The following is a 13,351-nucleotide window of genomic DNA, read 5'->3' as shown; positions in this document are numbered from 1 at the left end:
TTCTAAAAAAAAAACCGATGGGGCCGTGACAATCAACGGCATCCGAGGTGTGTAGGGTGCTTGATCCGAGCACCCTTTTTTTGTGTATATACATGTATATACATATATACACGAAAAAATGTGCTTAGATCAAGCACCCTATACACCTCGGATGCCGTTGATTCTCTCAAGGGCCCCATCGATTTTTTTTTAAGAATTTTTGGACGGCTTGGATCGGCCGTCCGGTGGCCGGAGATGGCCCGCCGGCAGCCGTCGGTACGATTTCTCTCCTCCTCAGTCGGTACTTATGTGATTTCCGAATAACAAATGATACACTATATATTAAACACCCTCATTTTTGTCTTTGGTAAAGTGTGCATGATGAAAATTTACGTGGTATGCCGTATGCCCACTTTTTTTTGGATGATTATTTAATTTCCTCACAAAAACACTATAATGAAAATCACCTTTTCGTAATCGTTTGGACTCTTCTAGATTAAACAAAAAGGTAGAATATCTCCATCGGGACAACAAAAATTCACGGGAAAAGACTTAGAAGAATCTTTTTTTCTTTTTGAATTCTAGAAAATTTGAATAATTAAAAAAATTGAGAAAAAAAATAAAATAAAAAATGCTATGGTGTCTCCCACCTAAAAGGGGACTCTGTTATGCCTCCCAAAGGTTTAATATTATGTCTTTGAGTAATTATGTTATGCCATTTTTTTTTGTAATAATGATCATTTTTAAAAAGTATTATGCCTTCGAGTGATTGTGTTATACTTTTAAGTGGATATTTTATGCCATTTTTAAAAAATTGTTATAACTAGATATAATAATAATAAATACTATGTCATTTTAAAAAATATTCCACATAATAGCATAACATGTTATGCTATTTTGTAGTTTTTTGTTATACTTGTGTCCAAAAAAAGGAGAGATACCATCAAGGTTATCAATTCCATTTCGTACGGTATGTACTGGATTAGGTTGAAATCGGTACCCGCACCTGTAATACCGTCCTGGCTCCAATATCGTTGCTTATCGGCAAATACCGTTAATTCCGGCCAATCTCGGGTGAGATGGAGGTACCATCAAATTCGTCTGGTACCGTTTATGCACTTCTCTGTATGAACAATGAACGCATATTGGCCGGTTCGAACCACAGAGAGAAGCAACTATACCTGTTATTTCTTGAGAGAGAGAGAAGCTTCTTGAGTTGTCGCCGATCGGAACCTTGACGACGTTGACGCAGCAGATGCAACTTGAAAGTGGAAGCAGCTTTGGTTTTGTCGGGGAGAAGCTTTATATATCATGAGTCCTAATATTACACAATGACCAAATTGCCCTTTTATCTATAGCTTTTTAAAATGGCTATTTTTGACCGTGGGAAATTGGTCTGCTGGGTATGTGAGCTTGATTTTTTTTAATTCTTTTACTTTTAACATAAAAGGGTAGCTTGAAGTTTGAACTCCCAAGTCGCAACTTTATGGCTGCATGTGTCATATTTCAAATTTAGAAATAGTAGGATGGATTGTATTTTGCGGGAAAAATTATTGATATATAATTATATGTAAATAGTATCGTTAAATTTGAAATGGTACCCAGTATTTGACTGGTATCGGTGCGTATTGTACCAGTCGGAAAATCGATACTATGGCCGATATGGTTTTCAGAACCTTGGACACCATAGCACTGTCCACTTAATAAATAAGTTATAATACTTTGTTCTGCTGGCTTCTTAGAAAAAAAAAATTAATCTCAAAAAATATTCATTACAGTTTCAATGATTACTCTTATTTTTCCCTTCACTTATTACTCATATCTCCAATTATGACTCTCATTTCTTTCTCCACTTATTATCCCAAAAATCAAATCCAAATTTTTTTCAAAAGCCAACCGAACAAGGGCTGGCCCGTTCCAGATTTTCAAATAAGTACTTAAAAATAATGATTTATTTTCAAGCTTAAAAATAATAGGCTTACGAAAATAATTTTTCAATTTTTTTGCAGGATTTGATAGATCTCATCAAACAAGATTCGTATTGCATTTTTTTATTTATTTTAGTAAATCTATTATTTTTAAATTTGAAAATTGCAAATAAGCAGGAGTACTTAACTTACCCCCAATGGTCACCTTCGTAATTAAGTTGAAAAATAGGCCTCTTGTCTGAAAGCGTGTGATTTGGTGGATCACAAATCCAAGCCGTTGAATCTCATACGGTTCAATAAATAAATAGAGGAGTGAGAGACCAGCACGCCCTTTTCGACCGAATTAGGGTTCTATCCTTCACGATATTTTGCAATCTCCTGGTACGCCTCTCTCTCTCTCTCTCTCTCTCTCTCTCTCTAATGACTTTGGTGTTATTGGGCTGTGCCATTTGCGTGATTCATTTTCAGTTCATGAGTTGGCAATTCTCTATGTCTCTGCAACGGTAATGCTTCTTCGAAGTTGTTGTGGTTCTCTGTCGATTTCCATGGTCATGGTTAAGTTTTGGTAGCTGTAAATATGTATGTAATATATATATGTTCTATTTGCTTTGTATGTAAATTCAAAGTCAGATCTGTTCAATGTGTCGTGAAGTTGATATGACTCTATGTATGTCTAACATTTATGTCATATTGATTTGTTTTCTATGGTTTGTCTGGTGCTTGGATTAGGTGGGGTAACTGGAAAAAGAAGGAAGATTGTATCTCATATCTTGTTTTATGTCTTGCTGATAACAACTCTAGGTCATCATATTCAAGAAATGATCAGAATCATGAGAAAGAAGAGAACCGTTTTACAGAACTACAATTTCTCTTGCTTTTTTGTCATGTTTGTTGTAGTATTCTTTTCTTATTAGTTACCAAATAAGTAAAAATGATTCCCTCACATTTTCTCTTTTCCATCACCAAATCCAGGAGCCAAAGTAAGGTAAAGTATTTGGTGACTCCCCAGCTACTGTTGAGAGTGATGTCATTTATTTGGTGTTGACGTGGTTGTCTAATTTCTATGCATTCACGAAGAGATCCTGGGAAACTTGTAGTTTCCACTTAGTTGCTGGGTTTGAAATATGGTTTTGTGGCAGAATGGAAGACTTGTGAGTTTTCCATGGTTGTTAATTAGCCGTGAGCCAAAATACTAGAAACTGGGTGCACATGAAGTGTCATTTGAATTTTGAATTTTGTTGTTTATTTCCAAGTTTCCATTTTATGTGGTGTCACATTTTTTAAGTTATGGCAACAGTATGATATCATACTTAACATATTTGTATTGTTGCCTCTGTTTTAAAGATATAAATCTTATATTAACTAATAGTCTTGTGGTGAGGGGAGGGGAGGCCTTTCATGTTCAGTGTTCAATGTTGGCGAGATAGTTGTTTGTCTTTTGGTTTTAGAAAGAAGATGGATTCTCATGCTCGCTGCTGCCAAAGTAGTTCTGATGGTCGGTAATGCATTGTTTTGACATTTTCCAGGAAAAATGCCTCGGTATGATGATCGCCATGGTAGTACACGCCTCTTTGTCGGTCGCTTGTCTTCTCGGACTCGATCACGAGATTTAGAGGACCTCTTTAGCAGATATGGAAGGTAATAAAAACGCCATTGAAGATTGCAAATATATGTGTGTGTGAGTGTGTGTGTATATATTTATGTATGTGTAGGCTGAGTTACGAACCCAATCTTGTCTCTGGATATTCTGCGTTTCAGTCTGCTATCGTGCTGTATAATATGAACAGAGTGCTAACCCCTGATCTTTTGTCTGGGCATTGGATATGAGTTCACCCTGTGTATAAGATTTTGGATAGTTAGCACGTGTGAGCTTATTTGACTAGATGATGGTCACTACAAACCTTGAACAGGGTGTTTTCCATTACGATTGACATCTTGTTTGCAGTCATTTTAGTTTAAACTTTTTATTTATTGGGATTATGGGGTTATCTGCATTGCGATGAATAGTGGATTCAAACCCCTTCTTGTGCTTCAGGTTGTCATTCTATTTTTATTAAGACTTTTATGTGAGAAAGTTGCTCAGTCCAATGTGTCGCAATCATTTAACTTGAATGATCTTTCTGAAGGTTCCTGGGCTTTTGCCCAACCTGGAGGTCTATGGTGAGAGCCTGAGAGGTTGCCCATGGTGGAATTGGTCGCTATTCTTGCAGTGTGTATAGGGGACTGTGGCGATTCTTTCTATAATGTTATTGCGTGTTTTTTTGATGGAAATGGCAACAATCTCAAACTGGTGTTTAGTTGATCTTTGAGGGGCGAAGTGCGAACCCTTGGGTACTTTTGTGATGATGGCCTTATTGTTTCTGGCCCCATTTACGCAGAGTACGTAATGTGGATATGAAGCGCGACTATGCCTTTGTGGTATGTATTTCTTTCTTTCTTTCTTTCTTCTGGGTCATAGATGTGTATGGGTGTGAATTGGTATACATTGTGGTGTGGGGTGTATTTCCCTTCTGCATATTATGTGTATTTTGCAAATAGGAGCTTTGCTTTCCTATTCTCACCCCTTGCTATAGGAATTTAGTGATCCTCGAGATGCTGATGATGCAAGATATGGGTTAAATGGTCGCGAACTAGATGGAAGTCGCATCACTGTGGAATTTGCAAAGGGAGTAAGTTTTTCATAGCCTTTGCATACACGTTTTGTCGTATGGTGTGTTGGTTGGATGTCTTTTACCTCCTATTTTGTTTGTCATTCAGTATAATGGTTCACATGTTGCTCGGAATATGGTTGTATTGCTGTTTTCTTTTGTCTATATATAGTTGTAAGAAAACATTGAATGATGGTTTCGTAGAAGTGTCGGAGTACTTTTATCATATCTTTGAGTAGAAGAGTGATTAGTTAGTTATGAGATCTGAAAAGAACAACAGTTCATCTCAGAGCTGAGATTAACTATCAAGCTTCTCTTTTTGTGACGCCAATGCATTGATCAATCTGATGGCCCAGTAGTTTCAGCATTGGCCCAGTCCGGTTTGATTCCATCTATCGGTCTTTTATCAATCTCAACTTATCTTGTCTATCTGAGTTTTCTTGGATTTTCTAATGGAATAATTTTATTATAATGACCTGGATGGAAATCTTGTGTGGAAATTCGTTCAACGTTTTTTCGTTTTTTATTGTGCTATATAGGTGCCGCGTGGTTCTGGTGGATCTCGTGAATATCTTGGCAGAGGTCCTCCTCCAGGAACGGGGCGTTGCTTCAATTGTGGAATTGATGGCCACTGGGCCCGAGATTGCAAGGCTGGGGACTGGAAAAACAAGTGTTACCGGTGTGGGGATCGAGGCCATATAGAAAAGAATTGCCAAAACAGCCCCAAGAAACTTAGGTAATCATATAATTCTTCTGATGTGTGCTATAGCGTGGATTACATGGATGTCCAACAGTTGAATAAAAACTGCGAAATTTTTGTTTGGGTGCAGACGTGGACGGAGTGACTCCCGCTCTCCATCGCCTAGACGTGGCAGAAGCCGTAGCCGTAGTTTCAGCAGGAGTCGTAGCTACAGGTAATTGAATTGCTTGTGATTCCTTAGGCTTATATAACTCAACAAATTAATTGCAAGGGAATAGCTCACGAGGAGAATATTGAAATCTTTCCCGTGTTTTAAATGTGACAATGATGAGGAATCTAGGGTGCTAATCGAGCATGTGATTGAGTGAAAAATCCTAGCTCGCCTAGGTTTAAAGATTTGCTATGTTTTAATCTCAATCAACGATTCACCAATCTAGTGATTTAAATACGCGAGGCAACAAAGCCCTCGTCAAAGTGAGACGAGGCAAGGCGAGCGTTTAAAAAAAAAAGTAATATAAACTACATAAATGACCAATATTCACTCCTACCATCAAAACAAGAACAAACATCACCATATTACATAATAACCAACATTCCAACATACGAAATACTAGTAAAATGCGCTCATAAAATGTAACAAAATAACAATCCAGAATTCCAGATATTCCAAACAAGACTTCATCCTTTCATCACTCATCGCCAATATCTTCATCTTCTTCATCATCATTTGACTGATATCTATCCACATCCTCCTCTTCTCCTTCATCTGAAACAATGTCATCAAATTCTTCTTCTTCCCAATCATCTACACAAAAACTTGATGCTTTTGAACGCTTCTTTGAAGTTGTTGGTTTATGAGTTGACCTAGTCACTTTGCTAGGTTGTTCAATTCCATTAGCCTCCGCAACAACATTCCAATCCAAATCTTCACCGTCAAATACAAGCCCATCCTCCAATTTCCCAATCAACTATTCATTGCTCTCATCAATGTTCTTCAAGGAAATCGGGTCAAATTTGCCGCGTTTCATATATCGACGCCTCAATGCTGTACTTAACAAACACCAAGTCATTGAGGCGCTTTTGATCTAGCTTATTTCTTTTTTTGGTGTGAAGCTGCAAAATAAAGTTAAAAGGGATTTAAGTTTATATCACACGATTCACACCTTCAAAATGATTAGAAATCCCTTAATGTAATACTCACATGTTCGAATACACTCCAATTTCTCTCGCATCTGGATGAACTGCAAGTAAGGCTAAGGATCTTGATGGCAAATTTTTGCAATTCGGGAGTTTCACGACCAAATGACTTCCACCACTCAACTGCACATTGCCAATTAATTATATTGTAGCAAAGGATAAAGAACAAGGGGGTAGTATTTAAGCATTTACGCACAACGAGTAAGAAATTGTGATCACCTGTTGACCTTGTAGCTCTTTCCCTAATTGCCATGTCCTTTTTGAAGATTCCCTCCTCCTCATATAATGCTATGTGATGAAGAATTTCATCTTGCATCTTGTCAATTGGGACCAACCTTTCCATACAATCCACCAAACCCTTCCATACCTCTTTATCAGCTTTCATCCTTGCACCATCTTTGTAAAAAAATGCAGGGTTCAAATAGTAGCCTGCTGCATGCTAAGGTTGATGCAATTGCACATCCCACCTCGCATCAATGATTTCAAACACACTTTTATACTTGTCTTCGTCTCCGCCAAACGTGTTGATAATAGTTTCTTTGGCCCTATCCATGGCCTCGTAGATGTATCCCATTGCGGGATTTTCTTCACCATCAACCAAACGAAGTACTTTAACAAGAGGACATGCAAATCTTAGGGCCAGCAAGACATTGTTCCAAAACGATGGCGACAACATTATTTCTGCTACATTTTTACCATCTATCTCCTTTGCTCACTTGTTTTTACTCCAAGCCTCTGATGTGAACATCTTTCTCAAGTTATTCTTTTGTTGATGAACCCTTTGTAAAGTCAAACAAGCTGTTGCAAAACGAGTCTTTGCTGGCTTAATCAACTCTTTTCTGGCTTAATCAACTCTTTTCTTTGAGTAAAGTATCTCATCATGTTCAACAATGTCGGACGGTTGTAGATATAACCGTGTACCTTGATCGCCCTTTCCCATGTTCTTTTCAAATACGGCAACTTGAAAATGTCTTCTAACATTAAATCCAAGCAATGGGCAGCACATGGAGTCCAATATAAATGTGGTCTTTTTGTCATTAACAACTTCCCTATCATAAGGTAGAACAAGTACAATAAGATTCTAAGAATAAGTAATAAAGTAAGAAATAATACATTTGAGACTTTGAGTAGTAACTAACATATGACAATTCATTGTTACCTGCAATCTTATTGTACGTGGCACTATCCGTGACAACTTGGACCACATTAGCTTCTCCGATTCGCTCCACATAGTCGTCAAGCAACCTATACATGCTGTCCCCGGTTGTGGAATAACCCGATGCATCAACCAATTCAATAAACATGCTACCTTTAGGACCAAAAAGTTAATCAATGACCTATTTTTTCGATCCGTCCATCCATCACACATAAGAGTGCATCCATTTTCCTCCTCCTTTTTGTGGTCCTCCATTTGTTTGTTGACATTGTCCACCTCTTTTTTAAGAAGGGGACACGCACTTGATAATAACTCGGCGGTGTCAAACCTGGGCCATATTGCCCAATAGCCTCAAGCATCGGTTCAAAGGACTCCACATTGACAACATTGAGAGGTATTCCAGAATTGTAGATCCACCTTGCAATAGCTTGATGAGCCCGCTCTTTCAATAACTTCTTTTGCGGCGTATTATCGTCAACTTTAAGTTGTTTACCACTTCTCCTCTTCTCTACCTCGATCTCTGGGTCAGGGGTGAAGTAAGCATCCATAGGCCCTTTGGTCTTGGGCTTCTTCAATTGGAACTTAGCCGAAGGTAGCAGTGCTAGCAGGCCTCTTAGGAGGGGGCTTCGATTGTACATAAAACTCATCCTCATCAATGTCCTCATCATTGCCCATTTCATCAAAATCAGGAAGAGGACATTTACAATATCTATACAAACAAAGGAGCTAAAACATAATTCATAAAATGCAGAAACTGTAGAGTATAGAGATGGCAAATGCAGAAACTATAGTGTATTTATTTACTCAATAAATTACTTGTGTATGTGTGTGTACTGATATTATATTCACTCCCACTCCCAAGTACAAACTATAAGTTTTCTGATAATTCTAAAAAAATTTGTGTATATATATATATATTGTGTGTAATTGTATGACTGTATGTGGGGGAAAAAAAATACCTAGCTGCACTAGCAAAAAAATGCCCAGTCATATTTCCGTTTGACCAAAAAAAAATAGAATACCCTGTCTGCTTTGCATATTGCAGCCGACTAACCCCAGAAGCGTGAGGGAGAGAAAGAGGGAGAGAAAGAAGAGAAGGGTGTGTGTGTGTGTGTGTGTGTATATATATATATACAGTCCGTCTCCCGTAAGGACCACTTCATTTTAATAAAATGCGGACCTCCCTTTTCCGATCGAATTTCGATGATCCGAGCCGTTCAATGTGTTCAGAACGTGATTTTAAGGGTACTCGCGAGAAATCAGCAAAAAAAATGACCAGGAAGGGCTTCATCCGAGCAGTTTTTGTTTATTTTTTATCGAACGGTTCAAACAAAAACTGCTCGGATGAAGCCCTTTCAGGTCATTTTTTTTGCCGATTTTTCGCGAGTACCCTCAAAATCACGTTCTAAACACATTGAGCGGCTCGGATCATCGAAATTCGATCGGAAAATGGGAGAAATGAGGAGGTCCGCATTTTAACTAAAATAAGGACTCCCTCATTTGAGACTGACTATATATATATATATATATATATACGGGGCGGTTTCGGGGACACCTCATCATTCCCGATCAAATTTTGATGATCCGAGCCACTCAATGTGATCACAACGTGATCTTAAAGGTACTCCGCGAGAAATCAGCAAAAAAAATGACCGGGAAGGGCTTGATCTGAACAGTTTTTTATTGAACGGTTTAAATAAAAAGTGCTCAAATCAAGCCTTTTGCTGGTCAGTTTTTTGCTAATTTCTCGCAGGCACTCTTAAAATCACATTCTGCACACACTGAACGGTTCAGATCATAAAAATTTGATCAGAAACTATGAGATTGAGATTTGGGGTGTTTTTTTAGGTGTTTTTTTGGGTCTCTTGAACCGTCCCTATATATATATATATATATATATCACACACACACAAATGTTCAAGTCCACACCTCTTACGGTCCACACCTATGTGGACCTCTCATTTTATGATCAAATTTTGATGATCCGAAAATGTGTGCAGAATGTGATTTTAAGGGTATCCGCAAGAAATAAACAAAAAAAATGACTGGGAAGGGCTTGATTTGAGCAGTTTTTTATTGAACCTTTCAATAAAAAACTGTTCGGATGAAGCCCTATCCGGTCATTTTCTTGGCTGATTTCTCGCGGGTACCCTTAAAATCACGTTCTGATCACATTGAGCGGCTCGGATCATTGAAATTCGATCGGAAAATGGGAGGTCCGGACCGCTTACGGTCCGGACTTGATCAGGACCGTGTGTGCATATCCTGTCTTGTTGGTAGCAAAAGAAGAAGAAAAGGAGAAGAGAAGGGTGCGAGAGAGAGAGATCAATCGATCTCAGAGAGAGCTCGCGGGCTTACCTTTGAGTTCGATTGCAGAGGAGAGGCGAGAGCAGAGAGATTCGTTCACAAAGTAGAAGAAGAGAAGGCGGCGTTTGACCTGGACGACGCCTAGGCGTGCGTTTCATGTCGCCTCACGCCTACTCGTGATTTCAGCGACTAGGTGGTCGCCTCTTCCATACTTGTCTTGCCTCACCATTGTGAGGGGACCCAGTCTTGCCTCATAGCTCGCCTCGCCTAGGCGCGATTTTTTAATCACTACACAAATCAATTACTAATCAAATCACACAAACGAAAGCAACCAAACAACGAACGCAACGATATACATGGAAAACCCCAAAACGGGTAAAAACCATTGAAATGAATTAAAACACTATACTTAAATGTGTAGTTACGAACAAACTTACCTATGATTATGAATCCTCACTAATTGCCCTAAGTTCTACCTGCCGAATCCTCCTTCACCACACCTAGTGTCTGACCGCCGCTGCCTTGAATCCACAAGCCTTCCGTTTGCCTCCCGGAATCGACCGAAGGACTTTAACTTGCGTAAGAATCCACCTAGGGCGGCATTCCCTTAATGTCTTCTTCTATATATAATTATATTTACTTATCAAAAAAAAAAAGGAATCCACCTAGGGCTTTTTTCTGAAATAGGTTTAAGAGATGATATTAAAACCTCTTGGAGATGGATTTTGCGCTCAATGATCCATAGATCAATATGTACTCCAAGATGCAAAAGCAAGAGACCCTCTTGAAAGTTTCTTTGCTCCAAATAAAAGTGCGGCTCTTTTTTTTCTTTTTTTCCCCCTCTTTTTGATCACCGTCCCCCACTGTGGCTTGCACCCTGGTTTCTTTTATATTCACTATGTTGTAGTATATAGCCCTATATTTTTCTTGCCATCCCTTCCTTTTTAAGCTGTGGTCCCCACCTTGGAATAAAAGAAAGTCTATATAAAGACGTCTTTAGAACATGCTTTTCATTCAAAATAACAGAAGGCATCGATTGTTAACCGGATTGATCCCTCCATCGATTTGTCTTCGCCAAAATCCGTCTCACTGTAATCAACCATTTTTTTTATACAAAATGTTCACTCTTGAACACAAATAATGACTTATAAAAAATAATAAAATTACAACTCAGATATAAAATATGTGTTGTCGTATGGAATTGCCAATACAATTAAGACTTTGGAATTTAGTCCTTACATTGAGAACAAAACTTGTGTGGAGAGAAAGGAATACATAATTTTTTGCGGATCTTTCATGTTGTTGGAACCATATTGTGCTTGGGAATAAATAGTTAGATTAGTTATACTTGGCAAATCTGTATCCGCCATTGCCTTTTCTCTGACTGGTTTTGAGCTCTACAGTTCTTCATATGGTGAAATTCACGACAGTACACACATTTGTATTGTGGAGGATGCCTGCCTCTTATATATATATATATGTATATATATACATACAGTCCGAATCCAATGAGGGATCCCGCACGGTGCTACCGTGCGGAACTTCCCTTCCCCGTTTGAATTGCGACGATCCGAGCCGCTCAAAGTGATCAAAACGTGATTTTAAGGATACCCGCGAGAAATTAGAAAAAAAAAATGATCGGAAAGGGTTTGATCCGAATAGTTTTTTATTGAACGGTTCAGTAAAAAACTGCTCGGATCAAGCCCTTCCCGATCATTTTTGTTTTTGTTTGTATACTTGTCTTTATTCGGACTATATATATATATATTCAATAAGGAGCTGATTTGTTTTTGTTTGTATACTTGTCTTTATTCGCTAGATGTCTCTTTACCGTTGTGCAATCTTTTTTTGTGTCATCTAATGATTAGTCTATCCCAGATATGTAGCATTTTGGTCCTTAAATTTCAAAATCTCTCAACAGTCGATCCAGGTCACCCCCGAAGAGGGAGCGGAGGGTTGAGTGCGCTGATAGACGATCTAGGAGCCCCAAGCGGAGCAAGGATTCATCACCACCACCAGCCAAAGGGAGGAAGCGCAGCCCAAATCCTGATGAGAGAAGCCCACGAGAGAGAGGCAGCCCATCCCCGAGGGATCGTGCACAGGGCAACGGGTCAGAATACAGTGGGAGCCCTAAGGCGAGGAGCAGGAGCCCTATGGAGGATGATGGTGGAAGAGAGAGCCCACTGAGGGACAGCCCAATCGAAGAAAATGGACAGAGTCTTAGCCCTAGCCCCATTGCCAAGAATCGTAGGAGCAGCCCAGATGATGATGAAGATAACAATGGGTCTCTACGGGGCAGCGAATCTGCTTAAAAAATGCTGCAATCTGTCACATTAAAAGTGAGACCTGTGCTTGAAAGTTGTATGATCTTGGATACCTATGCTTTATTTTGACCTTACAATTACTCTTTATGATTGAGTTGTTTTAAGTAATTTATTAGTTGTTTTAAGTAATTTATTTTGGATATTCTTTTTTCCAATGAAATGGAGAATATCTCTGTGGTATTCTCGTTTAACTGTTCGGAGTGTTTTTTTTTATTTAAGAAAGGCAAGATATTTTTATAACGATGTGAGTTTTTGTTGGTCAGTGATGGTCAAGAGTTGAGGGCTTTGAATTAGCTAAGCATTCAACCGATTAAGCTAGCTTACAAGTTCATTGTTAGGAATCTTGAAAGCGGTACTTATTTCTTTCGTGAAATGTTTATTTGGAAACCTTCTCGACCGTTAGGTTTTGAACTGAAACCCCTCTTTTTGGTCTTCTGTACTTTGTTATCGATTAACCAATTAGGGCTAGCTCAGTTGGTCAGAACTCTTGCATCTCATTTAGAGGTCAGGAGTTCGAGTTTTCCTACCTGCGTGTGGGTGTTCTTTCCTTGGATGACTTTTCCTTTCTTTATTTGTTTCTACTCTATAATGGGCTTATTTCTTGTATTGGTTGAATTGTTGGGCTAAGTTATCTCGTGGAATTTTACAATTGATGTAGTGTCTCAGACTTGTATTTTATACTTTATATTTGATGTAAAATGATCTCTTCTATCGATTGATCAAAAAAAAAAAAAACTTTGTTATTGATTGGTTAGATTGAGGAATAACCCCGTGAATCTGGAATTTGTTGAACGGCAGGAGAATCCAAATGTTAGAATTACATTATATGGAAAATAAGCTCACAATTACCATAAACCCAAGCCAACTAATGGACCTATCAAGGGAGAAATAATCCCAACAAATGGAGGAGGAATAAAATATGTATGCTGGTGGAGAGATTTGAACTAGTAAGAGTATCTTCAGTCTTGACTCATTTTAAGATCCAAATTCAAAATTTGGGCAAAACCTTCAAAAAACTGCAAAACCTTCAAAACCTTCACTGTGCTTGAAGACGAGGGTTACTGGAAGGTCGTGGAGAGCTTCACCCACCACTGCCTCAAGGTCTGCCAGGA

General features: G+C 38.6%; 2 protein-coding genes and 1 long non-coding RNA gene across 5 annotated transcripts; 1 reads left to right on the top strand and 2 right to left on the bottom strand.

The window, feature by feature from the left end:
* The first annotated feature begins 2,149 nt into the window (after nucleotides 1-2,149).
* Nucleotides 2,150-12,435, top strand: LOC131318755 (serine/arginine-rich splicing factor RS2Z33-like). 3 transcript variants are annotated; one of them, XM_058348720.1, is made up of 7 exons: nucleotides 2,150-2,288; nucleotides 3,434-3,545; nucleotides 4,286-4,325; nucleotides 4,481-4,576; nucleotides 5,095-5,291; nucleotides 5,386-5,469; nucleotides 11,837-12,435. In XM_058348720.1, exons 2-7 carry the CDS (start codon nucleotides 3,439-3,441, stop codon nucleotides 12,225-12,227), a joined length of 915 nt encoding a protein of 304 aa, XP_058204703.1. In that variant the 5' UTR covers nucleotides 2,150-2,288; nucleotides 3,434-3,438; the 3' UTR covers nucleotides 12,228-12,435. The 3 variants fall into 3 exon arrangements, with proteins under 3 accessions (XP_058204703.1, XP_058204705.1, XP_058204704.1); XM_058348722.1 differs by having other exon boundaries at nucleotides 2,210-2,288; nucleotides 3,356-3,545; XM_058348721.1 differs by having other exon boundaries at nucleotides 2,270-2,410.
* On the bottom strand, nucleotides 4,329-8,536 carry LOC131318756 (uncharacterized). Its single transcript, XM_058348723.1, has 2 exons — nucleotides 7,612-8,536; nucleotides 4,329-7,501 (listed from the first exon to the last, which is right to left on the bottom strand). Exons 1-2 carry the CDS (start codon nucleotides 7,754-7,756, stop codon nucleotides 7,281-7,283), a joined length of 366 nt encoding a protein of 121 aa, XP_058204706.1. The 5' UTR covers nucleotides 7,757-8,536; the 3' UTR covers nucleotides 4,329-7,280.
* On the bottom strand, nucleotides 10,117-11,849 carry LOC131318757 (uncharacterized). The gene is made up of 2 exons (XR_009197809.1): nucleotides 11,669-11,849; nucleotides 10,117-11,378 (listed from the first exon to the last, which is right to left on the bottom strand). It is a non-coding gene; the product is annotated as an uncharacterized LOC131318757 (long non-coding RNA).
* Nucleotides 12,436-13,351: the final 916 nt, after the last annotated feature.

This window comes from Rhododendron vialii, chromosome 3a (genome assembly GCF_030253575.1).
Source record: "Rhododendron vialii isolate Sample 1 chromosome 3a, ASM3025357v1".
NCBI lineage: Eukaryota > Viridiplantae > Streptophyta > Magnoliopsida > Ericales > Ericaceae > Rhododendron > Rhododendron vialii.
This window is presented reverse-complemented; position numbering and strand designations above follow the sequence as displayed.